This window comes from Cynocephalus volans, chromosome X (genome assembly GCF_027409185.1).
Source record: "Cynocephalus volans isolate mCynVol1 chromosome X, mCynVol1.pri, whole genome shotgun sequence".
Lineage (NCBI taxonomy): Eukaryota > Metazoa > Chordata > Mammalia > Dermoptera > Cynocephalidae > Cynocephalus > Cynocephalus volans.
The window spans coordinates 117,142,681-117,163,952 of record NC_084478.1 but is presented as its reverse complement, the minus strand read 5'-3'; the positions used below and the strand labels follow the sequence as shown (position 1 = coordinate 117,163,952).

The window sequence follows — 21,272 nt, the reverse complement described above, 5'->3', positions numbered from 1 at the left end:
AACACACGTGGGGGGATGATAAGAAAATCACTTTGAGGTGGGGGAGGAGAGCATAAAGGAAGCAAACAGGCTCAGAGAGTACTTTGCAAATACTATATAGCCCAGTAAGAATGGCATATAGGTTATATAGAGGCATGTAAGGGGAGATAAGTAAAGAAAGGTACATTGAGGCCTTTTATCATAGAGTTCTGAATGCCAGGGTGAGGCATTTGCATTTTATTCTATACACAATGGGATTTTATTTATTTATTTATTTATTTATGTATTTATGTATTTATGTATTTATGTATTTATGTATTTATGTATGTATGTATTTATTTATTTATTTTACTTAGTGGCTGGCCTGTATGGGGATCCCACCCCTTGATGCTGGTGTTATAACACCACACAATATGATTTGATGCAGCATTACAACAGTTGCCCATTCAAATATTTACTCATTTAACATATGCAAATGTGTGCATACACATACATACACTCACATGCTCCAACACAAAATTGCATTTATACAGCCACTAGGAAAGTGAAGTTTAACCTACGTGAGAAACCACATGGAAACCAGAACAATTTCCCCCACTGGATCCTTAACATTATCAACTACCCTTTCCTCCTTCAAATTATTTTTACCCAGAGACACTTTATAGCTCAAACTGGGACCATGAAAGTCCCAGCATACTGAAGTAACAATATTAGTGTAAATGTGTAAATAATCTAATGTTTCACTTCAAAGTAATTTACTTTTATAATATTCTATTTGCAGATAGAGGACTAGACTCTATGCCTAGCTCTTTCATTAAACTAGCTTGGTGACCTTAGGCAAATTGTTTGAAGTTTGCAGGGCCCAGTTTCCTCATCTATAAAATAAGGGGATCGAGCAATGCAATTTCTCAGAATCCCTCCAGATTCAAGTGTTATGATTCTTATAGTACCTGTTTAAAGCTGTTACGACTTCAGCATCATCTTTACACGCCAGTAGTTTATCTAAATTATAGTCAAGTATTGCCAATCCCAGTTGTAAAATGGCCTTTATTCCATCATAGAAGAAACAGTCCACCACATTCACTGCACTTTCAATAGGCAGCACACTAATAAAAAGTGTGAGGAACCATGAGAGAGAAATTGAGGAAAAGAATGTCATATCAGTCATGTGTTCTGTCAGCTGAGGAAGGTGATGTCTGATAAGTTCTTCAAAGACTGCCTGATCCACCAAGGCACCTAGAGAACATCAAAAGAAGTTTAAAAATGAACATCTTTCAAGAAGACTTGTTTCCAATACCCTCCTCACTCCTATTAGCATGCAGATATATCCCATCTCCTTAAATTATGTACTCCCCGAGTGCCTCTTCTATATCTCATACATCTTTATATCTGCTAGTAGAGTGTCACCTATCTAGAAGCACTAGATGCAATTCAAATTCATTTGAAGGGTTATTTATTGAGTTTTTCTTATATGTAGAGACCTGTACTATGTACTACAAAGATATATACCGATTAATAAAATAGTCTTATTTTCAAAGAGTTTAATATCTACTAAAACCTAAGATAAATATACAAATAACTATAATGAAAGACAGCACAATCAATGACCTAGCCACAGACTGAAAGCTTACGAGGGTACAAAGTAGAGACCGTCTGTAGGTTTTAAGGTAGGGATCACAGATTTATAAATACTTGATGACTGAAGAAAATATTATAATATTAACAAACAAAGAACTTGACCCTTCTTTCAAACCTTTCAAATACCTATATAATTCATATGAATGCAGAGATTTTATTAAGTGATTAAATTCTCCCTCCCATCAAGAAACTATTAAAAATTCCCTAGTAGCTCTGGATGCTTCAGATCACCATTGTTTTAGCAATAGAGATAATAAAACGGGAATTTTAAGTTTATAAAGAAACCAACCAGATACTTAAATTTAAAAAGCAACATATTCAACAATCTTTCCAACTAGTACAAAAAGCATTTCTCTTGAGAATGTCAGTAAATGTGACATTTTGACATTGCCTGCATTTTGTATATTTCACAACCTAATTCATTGGTTCTTCTGTTTGATTGGTAATTGGATAGACAAGAGACACTGAAATTGCTTAGAAAAGAAATATGTGTATGTGTGTGTATTATACGTGTGTGTATGCGTGTGTGCATATGTATGTATATGTGTTTTCTTTTCTTTTTTTTTTTTTTTTTACCAATGATTCGGCGATTAAAATAATCTGGCAACATTCGTTCACATACAGCAACCAGAAGCCAAAAAGCTTCTTCCTCTTTTGCATACAGAAGCAACACAGACGTCAAAATGTTCATTGCCTAAAATTCATAGAAAAAATACAAAAAAGTAAATATTGCTCAGGTGATTTCACTTTTTCAAACATAGTAGTTTTAGACAGCAACAAGGACAACTGAGAATAATAGTGGAAACATGAGAACTCTGAGCTGGTACAAAAGCAAAATAAGGTAAAGACAAGCTAACATTTGCTTATAAGTTATTTTACACAGTCACATTCAAGAAAAATGAAGCGGTAGTATCTGAATATAGAACACAATAAGTAAAACCTCTTTAATTTATACTAATTTCAATGGGCAAAAAACTCTTAATTATTACAAATCTGAATTTAAAAAACACACATAATTTTCAAGGATACTAAAATTGGAAAAACCAAAATTCATCAGTATTTCCAACTACCTATAATTTGACAATACCCCTTAGATGTCAAACATCCTCAACTATGTCCAAAACTAAACATCTTTTCCTATAAAATGGGATTCTTTTCTTAGCTATCCTAATTTTGATCATGCTAGAAACCCTGTATCTTCTAAATCCGATTTGCTTTCATATCCTATAGTTCCTTCTTATAAATTATCTTTTAGATTTGCTTTTCCCTCTTCTTTCCCACTACTACCCAAACTTTTTGTTTCTTCTAATCCTTCTTGCACACAAATTTTATATCACTACTTTTATGTAACATTGCCACATCCCTTATTATAAAGGTATTAAACCCTTAAGGTATAGAATTTGGAAAGAAAGGAAAGGTGTGAAAAATAAAATAAAACCTCCTGTATCCTACCTACCCAGAGATCACCACTGTTAACAAGTTGATGTATTTTCCAGCAATTTTTCCTGCCTTTTTCTCCTTCTAAAATTTGTATCAAGCTGTGCACTAAATCTTTATTTTTCCATAGCATATTTTTTTATACTTTATTTTTTCAATTTAGTGTATCTAAGTTGGATATACTATAAGTTACTTAACCATTCTACTATTGTTGGACATTTAGGCTGGTTCCAATTTTTACTGTTAAATATAACATTGTAATGGACATCTTTGTATATAAATCTTCATCCAAGTGTTATACTATTTTCTCAGTATAACTAGAAATGAAAATATTTGGTCAAAGGGTATTACTTTTTAAAGACTTGATATTCTTGCCAAATTATATTCCAGAAAGACTGTATCAATTTACATTTCTGACCAATAGTGTTTGAAAGTCTATTTTACTGCATTTTTTCCAAAACTGAGAATTGTAATAATTATAATCATCTTTGCTGATAGTGAAAATGGTATCTCATTGTTTTAATTTGAATTTAGGGTTGAAGTTTCTTTTTCAGGCTTTATCATCAATCTGAATTTTCTCTTCTGTGACTAATTCTTTCATTGCTCTTTTTTATATTATAATACATTTCTTATAGATTTGTATAGTAAGTATGCCAATTCCTTGCCATATCTGACACAATGTTTGATTTCAAGCTTAGTTTTTTACTCCATCACTTTCCTGTGCAAGAAGCCACAATGGGAGCGGGTGCAGTAAAATGGCAGAGTAAGGACTTCTGAAAATGCTTTTCTCTATAAAAGCAACAAGAGCACTGACAAAAATGATCAGAATCAATTTTTTTCAGAACTCTGGAAATTAACCAAGATCTCATAGTAATTTGGGTAGCATTTATTTAAGAAAATGGCTGAATCCCAATAAAAACAGTGAGGTGAGCTCTCTGGCATTTAAAATTGCCCTAATACCACTCCCCCTCCCCAGCTTCATGGTAGCCTTAAAAACCAACACCCAGCAATCACAGTAAAAACAAGTACCTAACAGCCACTGGAGGGAACAGAGTGATGCTGGAGCTCCTTCAAAGCCTTATTTCCAGAGAATTGTCATTATTTTACCTGTATAGTGGGGCTCCCTAGAAGATTCCGTACAGAATTCTGTCTTTATTTAACTTGACTTGGGGCTCATCCCATGTAAACAGCCTTCTCCCCAGGGGTGTTTGTTGAAAACAATCAGAGGCAGTTGTTGAACAGGTGGTTATCTGGGGCAGTAGGTAACAGTTGGGCCAAAAAATTGGCTAACAAAGGGCAAAAAGAAAAGCTGGGGGCTTTGAAACCTCTGACATATTCCTGGGAATCTTGAAGGCCACATACATTCATATGGCTTTACGCATACTCACAGCATTCTCATCACTTCTATTCAACATTGTACTGAAGGTGCTAGACAGGTCAATTAGGTGATAAAAAGGGAAAAAGTCGTTCACATTGGAATGGAAGAAGTATCACTATTTGGACTCCATGTGTTTGTATATAGAAAATCCTAAAGAATTCACAAAAAAACTAGTAGAACCAGTAAATAAGCTCAACAATGTTATGAAATACAGGATTGCTATATACAAAAATCAATTATATTTCTATATACTGGCGACAAATAATCCAAAAATAAAATCAAGAAAATAATTCCATTTACTATAATATCAAAAAGATTAAAATACTTAGAAATAAAATTAACGAAAGAAGTGTAAGACTTGCACATTGAAAACTAGCACACATCCTTAAAAGAAAGAAAGAATTAAATAAATGGGAAGACATCTGGTGTTCATGGATGAGAAGACTTAATATTGTTAATATGCAATACACCCTGAGTTGATCTACAGATTCAATGCAATATGACTATCAAAAATCCCAGCTGATTTTTTTTTTTGGCAGAAATTGACAGGCTAATCCTAAAATTCATATGGAAATGCAAGGAACCCAAAAGAGCCAAAAAAAAAAAAATCTAGGAAAAGAAGAACAAAGCTAAAGGACTCACACGTCCCAATTTCAAAACTTACTACACAGATACAGTAATCAAGGTAGTATGGTACTGGCATAAGGAGAGAAATATAGATCAATGGAATAGAACTGAGAGTCCAAAAATAAACTCTGATTTTCATGGTCAGTTGATTTTCAACAAGGATGACAAGGATGCTGCAATAAAAAAATAGGCAATAAGAAGTATTGTCAAGGATGTGGAGAAACTGGAACACTTGTATTTTGCTGGTGGGAATGTAAAATGGTACAGTCTCTTTGGAAAATAGTTTGGCAGTGTCCCAGAGTGTTAAACATAGAGTTACCATATAATCCAGCAATTGCATTTCAAGGCATATACTCAAAAGAACTGAAAACAATGCCCACACAAAATCTTGTACATGAATATTCATAGCAGTATTATTCAAACAGCCTAAACATGGAAACACCTCAAACGCCCATCAACTGTTGAATAGATAAACAAAGTGTGGTTTATCCATACCATGGAATACTATTCAGCTATAAAAAGAATGAAGTACTGATACATGCAACTACAAACATGGATGAACACTAAAAACAATATGCTAAGTGAAAAAAGGCAGAACAAAAGACCACATATTGTACCATTCCATTTAGAAAAAAATGCCCATAATGGGCATATCCACAGAGACAAAAAATAATTATTGACTGCCTGGGTTGGAAGTAGGGAGAAATGCTGAATAACTGTTAACGGATATGAGACTTCTTTTTATTTTCTATTTATTTATTTATTTTTTATAAGATGACCAGTAGGGGATCGTAACCCTTGACGTGGTGTAGTCAGCACCAACGCTCTCCCAAGGGAGTGAACCAGCCATCCCTATATAGGGATCTGAACCTGTGGCCTTGGTGTTATCAGCACCACACTCTCCCAAGTGAGCCATGGGCTGGCCCATGAGACTTCGTTTTAGAGTGATGAAAATGTTCTGGAATTAGATAGTGGTGATGGTTGCACAACTTTGTGACCGTACTAAAAATCATTAAAAGGGTGAAGTTTGTGGTATGTGAATTATATCTCAAGACAAACAGACAGAAGAACAAGCCAACCAGCCAACCAACCATGTATCTGAATGACTCACATGGGTTTTTAATCAAAGCGATAAAACCTACTTACCATATTAAATTCAAACTCTTTCTAGGCTTTAAAGATTCTCCATGATTGTGTCTCACACCAACACTTACTTCTTGATTCCAATGTGAACCTAGCCAGTCTGATCTCCATGGCAGGCTTATTCTCATCTGAACGGTATCACTCACATTGTTACCCTTACCCTTTTTCCCTTGACTTCCATGTTTCTAACTGCTCTCATCTTTTAGAAGTCAACATCAAGTGCTGCCTACTTTGAAGCTATTTCTAAACTACTGCAAATAGATAACATCGCAGACTCTTTGAGTGTAAGCTCTTTGAGAAAAGAAGCATTACGCTTCTATAGTACTTTCAGAGATCCTAAAACACGCTAAAAAATACTTGCCATTTAGATGGTCAATTCACTTAAATTTTTTTTTTTTAAGTAATCTCTATTTTTTTCAATGGATAGATAGTATTGATTTGTAATCACTACGGTGCTCAGACCATTATAAATAAATGTATGGCAGAGAGTGCTACCCTATCTACCATAATCCAATCTCCCCTTCTCCCACAGTAGCTGCACATGTCTGCTCAGCCACACTACATTATGCAAACTTGTCTGTGAATAGGTTCAGCCACATGACTAAGATCTTTCAATAGAATCTGCGTGAAGTGATGAGTGTCCCTTTCAGGCCTAGCCCATAAAATCTCCCACAATTGTTTCTCCATGCTCTCTCCCACTTCCTATGAGTGGTAATGGCAATGGAAATGTCTTTTGGAAGCCTTGTTTTAAAGATGACAGAGTCTGCTGTCAGCCTTCAGCCTAAGCCCTGAATAATTTCATGGAGCAGAGCTGCCTACTGACCTGAATATTCATTCTCCTCTGTTTATTACTTTAAGAAATAAACTCACTGTGTTTCAGTTATTATCTGTTTGTATTAGCAGTCTAGCCTACCCTAATTAATAAGTATGCTCCTAATGGATATTTTCCCCATGATTTCTTTACTGCCTACAAAATAACATTCAAACACCTGACCCGTCCCAAATTATCTTACTTTTTTTCCCCCAACTACTTCACTTCATTCCCTCTACACTTCTACTGCACTAAACAGAACACGGTCCTCTACACATTTAACATTTACCTCTGTCTGTGCTGGATTACCTGATCTCTTCATCTAGAATGTTCTTTCATTCCATCTCCATATGTTCCAAAATCACCAGTTTTCAAGACCTGCAAATGCTACCTCTTCCATGAAGCCTTCTCTGCTTCTCCCAGACGAAAATAATTTCTCCTTATTATAAATCCTGACAGGACTTTACATTTCTCTAACAATTTCTCTCACTTGGTTTTTGATTTCTCAGTGAATATGCTTTAACATCTACTAGTCTATATACTTTTAAGGATCCTTATCTGATACATCTTTATTTAGCCTTAAGCATCTAGAGCAGTATCCTTTACAGAGCAGGAATTCTACAAACATTTGTTAAATGAAAAAGAAAAATAAATTAATGAAATACCAATTCTCCTAAGTATTCCCACTATCATCCTCCTTATATTAATAATATCCACTGTCAATCTCAGTCCAACCACTGTCCTTATTATCACAATTTCCAAATTGGTAGAGTTCAGTTTGATATGATTTTGTCATTTGGAACATGCACACAGTTGAGCTTACAGTGAAGTTATACCTGGCAGTATCCAATTTTGGGATTCCTGTATGCATAAGCAGTGAGTACCCGCCTCAGAGCAGATATGCCAGTGTCACTCTGAAACGCTGGGTGCTCAGGCAGGGAGCGACGTAAATCACGTTCAATTTCTTCCGTAGCCAAATTGCAGGTCCCTAAGGACTGCTCAACCACTTTAGCATAATAGCCAGGATTAGTAGCCATGTCATTAACAGCACCTGTAAATATGATTGTATTAACATACAAAAGAAAACTATAATAAAGCTAGTTGCATATATATGAAGAATTGGATTTCATTACCTTGAAATTTAGCTTTATACTCAAGTGATATCTGAGTATAAAAGAAAAATCTTCACAATAGAATCTATAATTTATCCAACAGAATAATATTTTAATAAGATTTTCCCCCTTAACTTTTCTTTGACACTAGATATAGAGATCCCCCCAATTAGATATATCTTGCCTAATAAACTAATCCACTCAGATACTAAATGTGTGGATATATAGCTCAGTACACATAACTACTTACCTTTCTCTCAGTGACCTGTCTGAACTCATGATGAGTAAGACTTTGCCCTTGCCATCTTTGTAATTCTTTGATTTTAGCATAGTGCATAACTTCTAGAAGGGGCATAGTTAATGTCTATTAAATGAATAAAATAAATAAAAAGTATAATACCTGAAAAAAGCATCCAGAGCTCTCCTCTTAAGGTTTCTGGAATCCCTCTTACAACCAGATCGCGAGTCTTTTTGGTTCGAAACATGCTAACACCACGCCCACATTCTGCAAATAGGATGTTCCATGACTGTTCCTTCATCTTTTCTTTCAACTGCAACAAAAAAATCAAAGCAACTAAATATGGTGAGAAATTAAATTCTTTAAAATAACTTGCCTATCCTCTTCAGCATGAAAAAACATTTATGGAAATCAAGAGCATAGAAAATCAAAATCAGTATTCACACAGGGGTCAAACACTGGGCCCTTATCACAATCTTTTAAACCCATGTGAGCAGAACAGCTTTAACTTGCTATTTTAGTTCTTAGCTAAACTCATAAAAAAACGGTGAAAGCATTACACCGATTTATACTTTTTTTTTTTTTTTTTTTTTGGTGGCTGGTGGGTATGAGGATCCAAACCCATGACCTCAAGGTTATAAGGCTATGCTCTAACCAACTGAGCTAACCTGCCAGCCAAAAGCATGGCATTTTGGAGGTAAAGCATTGAACTATCATTCTTCCCATATCGCTTCCATTTCAGGATAGAATATTAGAAATCTATGCAAATAAAATTCAATGTCCAACTTTGATCTTTCATCTTCATTCTTGATAAGAGTCCTTGTGTATAGTGGAACCAAACAAGTCATATAGTAGTACTTGCTGGAAAACCTTTCGAAGTCCTCAAGGAAGAGTTTTCAGTTGTGGTGCCTTTTAGTCTGCTCTAAGATTTTAATTTTTCATCAACTGTTTTAGTCTATAGATTTAAATATTTTGTTTTCCTTACCATTTTAGAATTAAGAGTCTCCAAATTCTGAGGGTGAAATACTGTCATTAAGGCTTCGTTGTTCACAGTTTTACTGCATTCTCTCTGACATGTCAAAGATAGTGCCTCGAAATTATCAGATGGGCCTGTAGAGTCATAACTAAGAGCAAGCTGAAAAAGAAAGTCAGAATGTAACTGTCCCAAATGCATGCTTAAGTTTCTGCAAGAAAAAAAGTGCTAATGTTTTATCTGTCATTTATAAACCACAGTCAATATACATATTAAATATCAAAGCAATGTCTCAAGGAAACATTGTTTTCCTCTCAAAATTAGAGATGTCAACAAAGTGACTTCTGGAACAGCAAATTTAGAATCCCAGTGAACCTACTCCTCAACAAAAGCAACAAAACACTGGCCAAACATTCAAAATAAACCATTTCAGAACATTAGAAATTTAACCAAAGGCACAGAACGAACTGAGAATCATCCATTCAAGAAACTACTGAACCTCAGTGAGAACAGCAGAGTCTGTGGGGTATTAACTTGAGGCTATTCCCATCCTCCTCCCCTCATAAGCTCAGAAGTGTGACAGCCTTGAAAGCCAGCAGTGACAGCCAGTGGATCTTTTGGAGCTTCATTAAAAGCCCCATCCCCAGAATATAGCCAATATTTTGACCAAACTAGCAGCTTCCTTGAGAATCTCTGTTCTCAGGGGCACTGTTATTTGATTTGATTCACAGTTCAGCTCTGTACTAAAAAAAAAAAAAAAAAAAGCTCTGTTCCCAGGGCATTACAGAAAACAATTACAATCTGCTGGTAACATCACAGCTGCCTAAGGCTGTGATTTCAGCCAAGGCAAACAGGAGCCTGGCTAAAAATTTTAAAATAAAACTTGGAGGACCAGATGACCATACAGAACTTTGAAAGGTTCCAACATATTCTTAGGATTTAGAAGTATGCACACTTGTGCAGGGCTGTGAGCATGGCCAGGAAATGAAAGCTAAGACTGATTTGTAAACTGCCTGACGTTTCAAGTATACCTTTACACAAAGATCTCCTTGGGGGTCTGGCTGGTTAATGTGGTAACACTAAGGTCCAGGGTGTGATCTCTGTACTGCCTATCACAAAAAAAAAAAAAAAAGAAAGAAAAAAAAACAACTCCCCTGGAAAAAAGGTAGAAGACTTAATGGCACAGCTTAAGGCATTTAAGGAAATCTTCTGACCCATTACTGAATGACCACTAAATTATACTGACTCAGGAGGTGATCCAACGAAGGTAGGTTTAAAAATAAAAACAAGAACTTTTTAAAAAAGCAACCAACCCTGAGGGTGCCCAGTTGTTGGATTTTGTAAACAAAGAATGTAAAGCCTTTATTATAAATATATTCAAAGAACTAAAGGAAACTATGTTTAAAACAATAAAAGACCCAATAAAAAGTGGACAGAAAATCTAAACAGACACCTGACCAAAGAAGATACAAATGGCAAATAATCATATGAAAGATGTTTAACATCATATGTCTTTAGGTAATTGTAAATTAAAACAACATTGAACACCTATTAAAGAGACTAAAATCTAAAAGAGACTAAAATCCAAAATGGTGACACCACCAAACATTCCTGAGGATGTAGAACTGGAATTTTCCTTCATTGCTGATAGGAATGCAAAATGGTACAGCCTCTTTGGAATATGGTTTGGCAGTTTCTTACAAAGCTCAAATAGTCTTACCACATCATCCAGCAATTATGCTCTCAGGTATGTACCCAAATTAGCTGAAAACTTATGTCCACACAAAAGCTTGCATATGAATGTTTAGAGCAGCTTTATGCATTAATTGCCAAATATTGGAAGTAACCAAAGTGTCCTTCACCAGGTGAAACGATAAACACTGTGGTACATCCAGACAATGGAATATTTTTCAGCAATAAAAACATATGAGCTATCAAACCATGAAAATACATGGAAGAACCTTAAATGCATATTGCTAAGTGAAAGAAGCCAGTATGAAAGGTTACATATGGTATGATTCTAACTATACAACATTCTATAATACGCAAAATTACAGAGACAGTAAAAATGAGGGGTTGCCATGGGTTGGGGGAAGGGATGAATGGGTAGAACACAGGGGATTTTTAGGGCAGGGAAACTATTTGGTATGATACTGTAATGGAGGATATGATATTATGCATTTGGAAAAACCCATAGAACTGTACAGCACAAAAAATGAACCCTAATGTAAACTATGGATTTTAGTTAATAATAATGTATCAATATTGGTTCATCATTTTTCACAAATGTACCATACCAATGCAAGAGGTTAATAATAGGAGAAACTGTGGGCAGGGTAGAGGGTAGGTGGAAATATATGGGAACTATATATCTTTTCTGTTCAATTTTTCTATAAACCTAAAACTGCCCTAAGAAATAAAGTCTATTAATTAAAAAAATAAAGTATGATAATTATGTCCTGTCAAATAGAGAATATAAGTGAAGAGACAGAAATTATAAAAATCAAAATAAAATAGAAATTCTAGAGCTGAAAAATCTAATAACTGAAATGAAAAATTCACTCAAGTGGCTCAATGGCATATTTGAGTTGGCAAAAAAAAAAAAATCAGCATTTTTGAAGTCAGTAGAGATTATCTAGTCAGAGGAAAAGTAGAAAAAAAAATGACTAGAACCTCAAACACTTGTGGAAAACTATCAAGCATACCAATACATGCATAATAGAAGTCCTAGAAGTGGAGAAGAGAGAAAAAGGAGCAGAAAGAATATTTGAAAAAATTATGGCCAAAAACTTCCCAGATTTCATGAAAGATATTAATCTATTCAGTAAGCTCAAAAAAACTCTAAGTAGAATAATTTCAAAGAGATAACACCTAGATACATCATTATCAAGCTGACAAAAGTCAAAGACAAAGAGAATTTAAAAAGCAACAAGAGAAAAACAATTTATCATGTATGGGGGAGTCTCAGTAAGATCAACAGTGGACTTCTCACCAGAAACTTTAGAGGCCAGAAGACTGTAAGATGACATATTCAAAATGTTGAAAGAAAAAGACACCAACCAAGGATTTTATATCCAGCAAAATTATCCTTCTAAAAAGCAAGGCTAAAAAACACATGAAATATGCTCATTAGCATTAGTCATTATAAAAATACAAATTAAAACCCATGAGACAGCATATCACACCCACTAAAATTGCTATAATAAGATATACAATAACAAATGTTGACAAAGTTGTAGAAAAATAGGAAGCCTCATACATCATCGATGGGTATGTAAAATCATGCAGCCTGTTAGAAAACAGCTTCTTCAAAAGTTAAACATAAATTTACCATGACTCAGCAATGCCACCCTTAGATATATACCCAAGAGAAATGAATACATATTATATCCACACAAAGATTTGCACACATGTTCCTAATTCATAATTACCAAAAATTGGAAACAATTTAATGTTCATCAACCAATGAATGGATAAACAAAATGTGATATATCCACACAAAGAAATACTATTCAGTAATATAAAGGAGCAAATTACAGATGCACTTTACGACATAGATGAACCTCAAAAACATGATCAGTAAAAACCAGACACGAGATCACATAATGCATGATTATATTCATATGAAATATCCAGAAAAGTCAAATCTATAGAGACAAAAGTTAGATAAGTGTTTATCTAGGGCTGGAGGTAGGGGAGGAGACAGGGATTAACAGTAAATGTGTATAAGGCATCTTACTGGGGAGATAAAAATGTTCTAAAACTGATTTATGATTCTTGCATAACTTGGAAAACTTATTCTAAAAATCATTGAATTGTACACCTCAAATAATTAAAAATATATCAAATTCAAAATATGCCTTAAGATATTTAAAACTGCAGACATCAAAAATATTTTGTATCAATAGAAAACAATCTTTCATTCATTCAATAATATTCAAATATCTACTGAGTTTTTACTATGTTCCAGGTATTGCACTAGAGGTATAAAGATAAATAAGAGCAAACAGTTTAGTAGGAAAGAAAGACAGCTAACAAATAATAACAATGCATTGTCATAAGTGCTATAATAGATATTTACAAATTACAGTTGCATCACAGAGGAGGAAGTAATCAACTTTACTAGATACAGATAGGTGGATGTTGTCAGGTTTCACAGAGAATATGATGCTTTTTATGGACCTCCAAGGATGAGCATGTGTTTTCCAGGTAGACAAGGGAGAAAGAGCATTCCTAATGAAGGGAAGAATTGTTCCCAATTTTTGGTACATACTAAGGTAGTTATGCACACAATGACAAAGAACATTTGGGGATTTAAAAATACCTCAGGACAACCAATGCATATGGTATACATAGGGGATTGAAAAGAGATAAGGCTGGATATACAAGCAGGGATCAGATCACGAAAAGCATTATATGTTATAAAGTTAGAATTTTATTTGCTATGTTATTTGGTGGAAGATAACTGAAAATTTTAAGTAGGAAAGTAACATGATCAGATTTTTGTTTGAAAAATATCACTCTAGAGCTGATGAAGAAGATGGATTGGAGGGAGGGGCAACTGGAGAAACCTTTCAAGAAGGTATGTACAGACACAAAATGAGGTTCTAAAATAAGATAGAAGTAGTGGGTATGGAGCTGATAGGAAGGATCTGAGAGAACTTATGAGAAGTAAGAAAGAAGAGGAATCTAAGATAACAAAGTGTGGGCTACTAGACTGTTGTAACCATCAACTTGGGTGCTGATGGCATTATCTTAGAGAATACAGGAAGAAAGGGCAGGAGGGAGGAAGACTTCATTTTAGACATGTAAAATTTGAAGTATCATTGGGATATCTAGGTGGATATGCACTGTAGGAAGTTAAATATATGCATCTGGAACTGAGGACAGAGGTCTGATCTGGAGACCTAGATTTGGGAGTTAGTACACAGGTAGTGGATAAAGTAATGATAAATTTCTCACACAGAAAATAAGAACTATGGAACAGGCTTTTCAAATAGCCTTAAAGTTCAAGATCAAAAATAATTCTGGAACTTGGAAACCTCAGTTTCTGAGACATGGTTGAGAGCACTCTTGGAAATAGTCTCAGCTCAAGATATGCCAAGAGAATATTTCAAGGAGTACAAAATCAAAGAATATTATTTAGTTCCACCTTTCATTTTAAAGATGAGGCAAATGATGCACAAAGAGATTAAGCAACTTGTCTATATTCGGGAATTTTTAATGACAGCTGGATATGGAACTTGGCCTCTTTATTCTCATTCTGGTGACCTTTCTTCTTATCCCATACTGTCAATAATCACAATTGTCAGAATGTAGGATAGAAATATGGTACTATCTATGATTATACTGATATTTACAGTAATATAATTTTCATTGAATGGATGAGTTTAGTTATCTTTAGAAGTAACTCAAGAGATTATCAAATGCATTACTGAACAGATTTGAGAATTTAATGTGGGATTATTATGTGATTGTAACTGAAACTACTAAAACCTAATCAATTATGCTTTGTTATTTTCCAGCTATGCAATTCTGAATAAGTTGCTTTCTCTGAACCTTGGTTTCCTCATATATAAAATTAGGATAACATCTATTATCACAGGCTAATTAGGTAAGTAAACAATACAGTCTATGTGAAAGCAACTAGTATAATGCCTAATACATAAGTGACACTTAAGTTTGCTAGTTGAATTTAACTTTTTTAGGATAGAAGAGAACAAGTTAGGAGGACGATTCCATTCTCTGCATTAGTGCACTTTTCTTTAGTCCTATCTTAATAGGATTCCAGAGCATTAATTTGATGCTTTTTCTAAAAGCTTTGAAGAAACTTTATCACCATACTTAGTAAAGCTTAACTATGGTGAAAACCTTCAGGTTTATCAAAGATATTTCTGCCTTACTTAAGCTAAGTATGTTGACGAAGATTCCCCAAAGCTTTTATTTATTTTTAACATCTTATTAAATATATTAATCGCATATGATAAAATTCGTGCATTTATACCATAAAGGTTTTAATTTATTAAGAGTTGTGCAACCATCACCACAATCTAAATTTAGTACATTTTCATCACCCTCCCTCAACATCCCCACCCATTTGTAGTCACTCCCCATTGCCCTCCCCCTCCCATGTTCTAGACAACCATTAATATTTCTATCACTATAAATTTGCCTATTCTGGAATTTTCATGTAAATGGAATCATAAAATATGTGGTCTTCTGTGTCTGGCTTCTTTCACTTAGCATAATGCTTTCAAGGGTTATTCATGTTATACCATGTGTAAGTACTTCATTTCGTGTCATTGCCAAATAATATTCCACTGTATGCATACATATTTTATTCATCCACCCATTAGATGGGCACTGAGGTTTTTTCATTTTTTTTGAAATTATGAATAATGCTAAGAACATTCATGTGCAAGTATTTGTGTGAACATATATTTTCAGTTCTCTTGGGCAGATAGCTAGGAGTGGAATAAATGAGTCATATGGTAACTCTTGAACATTTTGAGGAAATGCCAAACTGTATTCCAACGCAGCTGTACCATTTTACCTTCCCGACAGCCATGTATGAGGATTTCAATATCTTCACATCCTCCTCAACAGTTCTGTCTTTTTAATTATAGCCACCCTAGTGGGTATGAAATGGTACCGCATTATGGTTTTGATTTGCAGCTTCCTAGTGGCTAATGATATTGAAAACCTTTCCAAGTGCTTATCGGCCATCTCTTTATCTTCTTTGGAGAAATGTCTATCCAAATCCTTTGACCATTCTTTTTAAACTTGGTCATCTTTTATTATTGAGTTGTAAGAGTTCTTCATACATTCTGGATAAAAGTCCCTATTGGACATATAATTTGCGAATATTTTCTCCCATTCTGTGGGTTGTCTTTTCACTTTCCTGATGGTATCTTTTGTAGCACAAAAGTTTTTAATTTTTATGTAGTTCAATTTACCTATTTTTTCTTTTGTCATGTTGCTTTTTGTGTCATATCTAAGAAACAATCACCTAATTCAAGGTTAATATTTACTCCTATGTTTTCTCTTAGAGTTTATCATTTCAGCTCTTACATTTATGTCTTTGATCCATTTTAATTTCTGTGCACGGTTTAAGGAAAGAGTCCAACTTAATTTTTTTGTTGTATGTGGATATACATACAAGACTGTTCTTTCCCCCATTGAATTTACTTGGCATCTTTGTTTAAAAATCAATTGACCATAAACATCAGGGTTTATTGTTAGACTCTCAATTCTATTACACTGATATATGTCTACCTTTATGCCAGTATCACAACTGGCTTGTTTACTACAGCTGTATAGTAAGTTTTGAAATTGAGAAGTGTGAGTCCTTCAACTTTTTCCTCTTTAGTACTGTTTTAGCTATTCTTAGTCCCTTGTATTTCCATATGAATTTTATAATCTACAGTTGTACTTTTAAAACATATCAGTTACCCAGAGGTCTTGAGTTACTACTAGGGGTGCTTAAAAAAAAAAAAAGGAAACTCACTAAAGTCATCCCTTAAACTTTAGTAGCTTAAACAAGGTGAAAAGAATGATCATGATTGAAGCAGAGGAAAAGTAGCAGCTTAAGGTAAAGCAGTCCAGTGGTATTTTAGCTTGAAATCCAGGAAGCCAGTATAAGCTCTAGGAGAGTTGACGTTAAGAAAGGATTCAGGGAAAGTTAAGGAGTATTCAAATCAATGTCTGAATACAAGGGTAAATGAGGAAAAGCAGATAAAGGAAAATTTAATGATTAGTGAGTATAGGTCCCAAATTGCAACAGTTCACTTCTTTTTCAAAAAAGCTTATTTTGACAAATTATGTTCTTTACTACTTAATATTAAAATTAGCTGTTTTATTGAGAAAATATGTTTGTGCAAACACACATTAAAAAATTCATGGCTGTAGTCTGGATCTCAAGCAAGGTACATTCCTTTAGTTTAAACCATATGACTGAGGCACCAGCTTATCTATTGGTACTATATACAAACTACAGGAAAAGTTTCCAAGAAGGAAAAGACAAATAACCTCTTAAGTGATAAAACCCCACACATAAATTTATAAGAATGATTACAAATATGTCAATATGCCAGCCCTCTCCATGATTACCTCTTAAGTATTAGTAAAATCACATTAACACATTCATCTTCAAAGATGCTAGCTTAAAACAATTTAATATTTAAATTGCTTGAAGAGTATAATAAGGTAGATTATTCAAAAAATTAAGCTTAACTTTTTTGAACTTTTTTTTTTTGCTCTGGCCCTTTTGAATGGGAGGTTTTATTCCATGGCCATATCAATTCTATATATATATTTATGTGGGTTCTGTCCCTTACAATTGAAATAAACTTGGTATTCATCAGACATTTAGTGCCTGAGCAAAATCCAATCACATCTAGATAGCAGCATGGGCTGCTGACTCTATAGCAGGTATTCTTTACCTGTTTGGTTTTTGATATCTGAGATCAATTTTAGAATTAGCATATGGCTAACAAGGAAAGACAGGGCAAAAATTACATTTATATGTAATTTTTCTTCAAAACACTAGATTTAAATTACAATATTTAACAAACTCAGCATAATAAATGGTGGTTGGGGGCTAGAATTGACCTGTAAAACCAAAAATTAAAGTAAAAAATACAAAACAAACACTTTTCTCAAATATCAGAAGCTTATCTTAGGCTCCTGTGCATAGTTCATAATTTAAAATTAGGTGCTAATTTTATTTTTAATAAAGGTTCTGGTTTTCTAACTTAGAAGTAAATCTACTCCCCCAGCAAAAATATGTATTTATAATTTGTATTAGAGTCACAAAAAACACATTACCTTATTCTTATTAAAGCAAACAAAAACAATTATGTGGGTTAAACTACTATTCCTATTTGCATTATTGTGTAAGATAAAAACCCCTTTACTTCTATTAAAAAACTTAGAAAGTAAGATAGTGCTGGTTATAAGAACGAATGAAAAAAGTATGTTTACACATGCTAATTTGTAGAAGATATTTATTTGCCTATCTAAACACTTTAAGGCATAAGCTCAATTTGTATCTTTCCTGACATTCCACAGTTCCCATGATTCACTTATAGTGCAATTTAAAAGCATCAAGTAATGGATCTTTAGCAGTGCTTTCCATTCTTAGGCCACTCTGTTTAAAACTAGGCTAAAAGGGCCCATTTTTCTTTCACTTAGTAGTTTTTTAAAATTATCTAATATTTGCTGATTATATGTGTAAATAAAAGTAAATGATTAATGTGCTTTCTAAGCAGTTGATTAGAATTTTACAAAACCTGTTTATGTATCCAAGTTTTAGCATAATTTATTAACACATAAAACATTTTCTTTGACACCTACTTAGAAATCTGGACAGAACTGGTTCTTATGCACAATCCCAGTAATTCTGGGAGCATTTGTTCTCTGTATCATATCTTTGATATACTCACAATAAAAATTTCTAAAAGTCTTTCCTGTACTCAAATTTAGACTTGTTGATTTAGACTCTTTTTGAGATTTAGAGTAAAAAAGTCTTGTTTGTGCAGGATTCACCGAGTATGTTAAAATCATAGAATGCAATTTTTTCTCCTTGTTTCAGTATGCTAGGTGTAGCTATAAGAGAATGTAGCTACAATTTCTGTTACTTAGAAATCAAATGGAACTAGCTCTTATTTAAAAAGCTTTCTCAGCTAATTTTAACGTACTATCACTAAAGCTAGATCTGTAATACTAAAATGGGTCAATATTCTTCATCATTGCTAAGACAAAAATCATAAGAAGAAATACATTATGAAAAATTTAAAAATACATTTTCAAGCAAACCAGTATACTGACTGGTATTTTATACATATCTTTATTAAAACCTCTAAAAATGGGTAAGAGAAACTATAAAACCTTAGAACTCTGATATATATCTGGAAAAACAGTAAACTCATTTTGAAACAAAATCCTTTCTTGATAACTGAGCATATTCAGCTAATAGAGGCAAATAAGAGTTTTCAGGGAAAAATTACAGTTTTCTAGGTTTTGGAGAGGCAGATAAAAGAAAAGAAAAGATAAGCAGAGCATTCAGTCTAACACAAACTAAATCTGAAATGGAACAGGACAAGGACAAAAAGGGATATAAGTAAGAATATGGGAACATTGGAAGAGAAATTACCAAGATTGATCAAATTTTACTTGTGTCTCCCCATCAAACTAAGGAATACCCTAAAAGAGAACGAGAGATAATAAAGTTGTGGCAAGAAAAACTCTTCATGGCTAATGTTAAGATTCTGTGTTTGGAGGTGAGATGATATATACTTTTTGAATACATGTTTTCATTATGCTTTTTTATTATCAAAGGGAAAATTAGTCTTAACAATACTGCATTATAATTGACTTGGCATATTATTTTCAGTCTGTACTTAGGAGAGATTGGTAACAGGCTCTATACTCCAATCCAAATTAAAGAATATAGACAGTAAAGCCAAAGTTGATATTTGGGGAATTTTTAATTAGACTATGTAGTTATAATTTGGTAAGTTTTATCAACCTATTAAAACATGGGGTTCCCAGACATTGAAAAAGAAAATTCATTTGAATTCAACCTGTCTACATTTCCATTAAAGACATACTAAACATCAGAACCAGGCTCTTAATTACCCTTTGCCAGGAATATTTACCCTCTTTATTATTCTGCTAGCAAATAGATATGCCACTATTTTGCTTTGGGCCAGCTTATGTAAATAACGCTGACCTACTAGATATTAAACAAAAGATATTCAGACTGGTTTAAAATTGCTCTCTCTCTGCAGCAAGAAGAGGAGAGTCCTTTTCTCAAGGCCTTCTTGAATTATCAAATATAGCTTGAGTTGTTAAAATCCAAGATATGTGAAAGTACAGGTGTATTTGTATGATAAACAGCAAATAGATTCAGTCTTTTATTTTTGCTTTTTTGGTGGCTGGCCAGTATGGGGATCTGAGCCCTAGCTAACCAGACAGCCCCAGATTCAGTCTTTTAAAAAAATAAACCTAGGTATGAATAGGAAAGATACCATGATTTTTTTTTTTTTTGAAAGAATGGGCCACACTAAACACAAACCTTTTTTTCAAAGAGATTTGGTTGCTGTATAATTAATTACCTCTGTACTAATATCATGACATTCAGTTGAAGCTGCTCCGCATTTGAGCCTGAGTTTTGTCACGAGTTGCTCAAAGTCTTTAACTTCACTGAAGCAAAAAGCTGTTTTTTCTTTGATGCTAATGATGACAGATTTGCTGGAATCATCTGTCTTATCTATAGCTAAGACCTGAGGGATGAAAACATATATAAATGATTCACATTATCCCTTACTGCTGACACCTTCAGGTAAAATATGTTTGGCTTACCCTTTTGTGTCGAAAAGTTTTGGTCTGTGGTATGTTATCTTAAGATAAGAAATAAACTTGGGTACTAGTTGCACCAATGATACAAGTAACCTCAGTGCAAGTTATTTCACTTCTCAAGAAAAAGGTTTAACTAACATGTAGCCTTTAAAAATGATAATACAAATATAAAAATTCAGTGCCAAATACTGACAATTTATTTCTTACACAAAAGCTATCAATTCTATTCTTTCTGGCCAAGTACATCAAATGTGATAATCTAAGTTTTAATATTCATGTCATAAATGTCTGAATGATCAAGCTTCATTTTGTATCATCCTAAACCCTTATCTTGTTTTTAATTTTTTATTTTTTTTCTATTTTCACTTTCAGTAAAAGTTGTATGGCTTTACTAAAAGGAACTGAGAATATCTCAAAAGCTAGTACTCTATCCTGAAGAATAACACTGAACTTAAAAAAGTGATTATTTTATATTCCTAAAAGGATACTGCATGTTGAACTTTTAATACCTTATAGATTTAAAGGACATTTTACTCTGTAAATGGTAATATTTTCAAACTGAAAATTGTTATGTA

The 21,272-nt window shown here is 33.6% G+C and overlaps 1 protein-coding gene across 1 annotated transcript in view; it reads right to left on the bottom strand.

Moving 5' to 3' along the window:
- The window catches only part of TBC1D8B (TBC1 domain family member 8B), a 58,834-nt gene that overhangs the window by 16,740 nt on the left and 20,822 nt on the right, over window positions 1-21,272 (bottom strand). The window contains exons 7-12 of the mRNA XM_063083730.1: window positions 20,454-20,621; window positions 9,349-9,498; window positions 8,526-8,676; window positions 7,850-8,064; window positions 2,194-2,311; window positions 930-1,215 (exon numbers count right to left, since the gene is read on the bottom strand). Of these exons, the coding sequence (XP_062939800.1) occupies window positions 930-1,215; window positions 2,194-2,311; window positions 7,850-8,064; window positions 8,526-8,676; window positions 9,349-9,498; window positions 20,454-20,621 (1,088 nt within the window). The remainder of the gene's footprint in view (window positions 1-929; window positions 1,216-2,193; window positions 2,312-7,849; window positions 8,065-8,525; window positions 8,677-9,348; window positions 9,499-20,453; window positions 20,622-21,272) is intronic.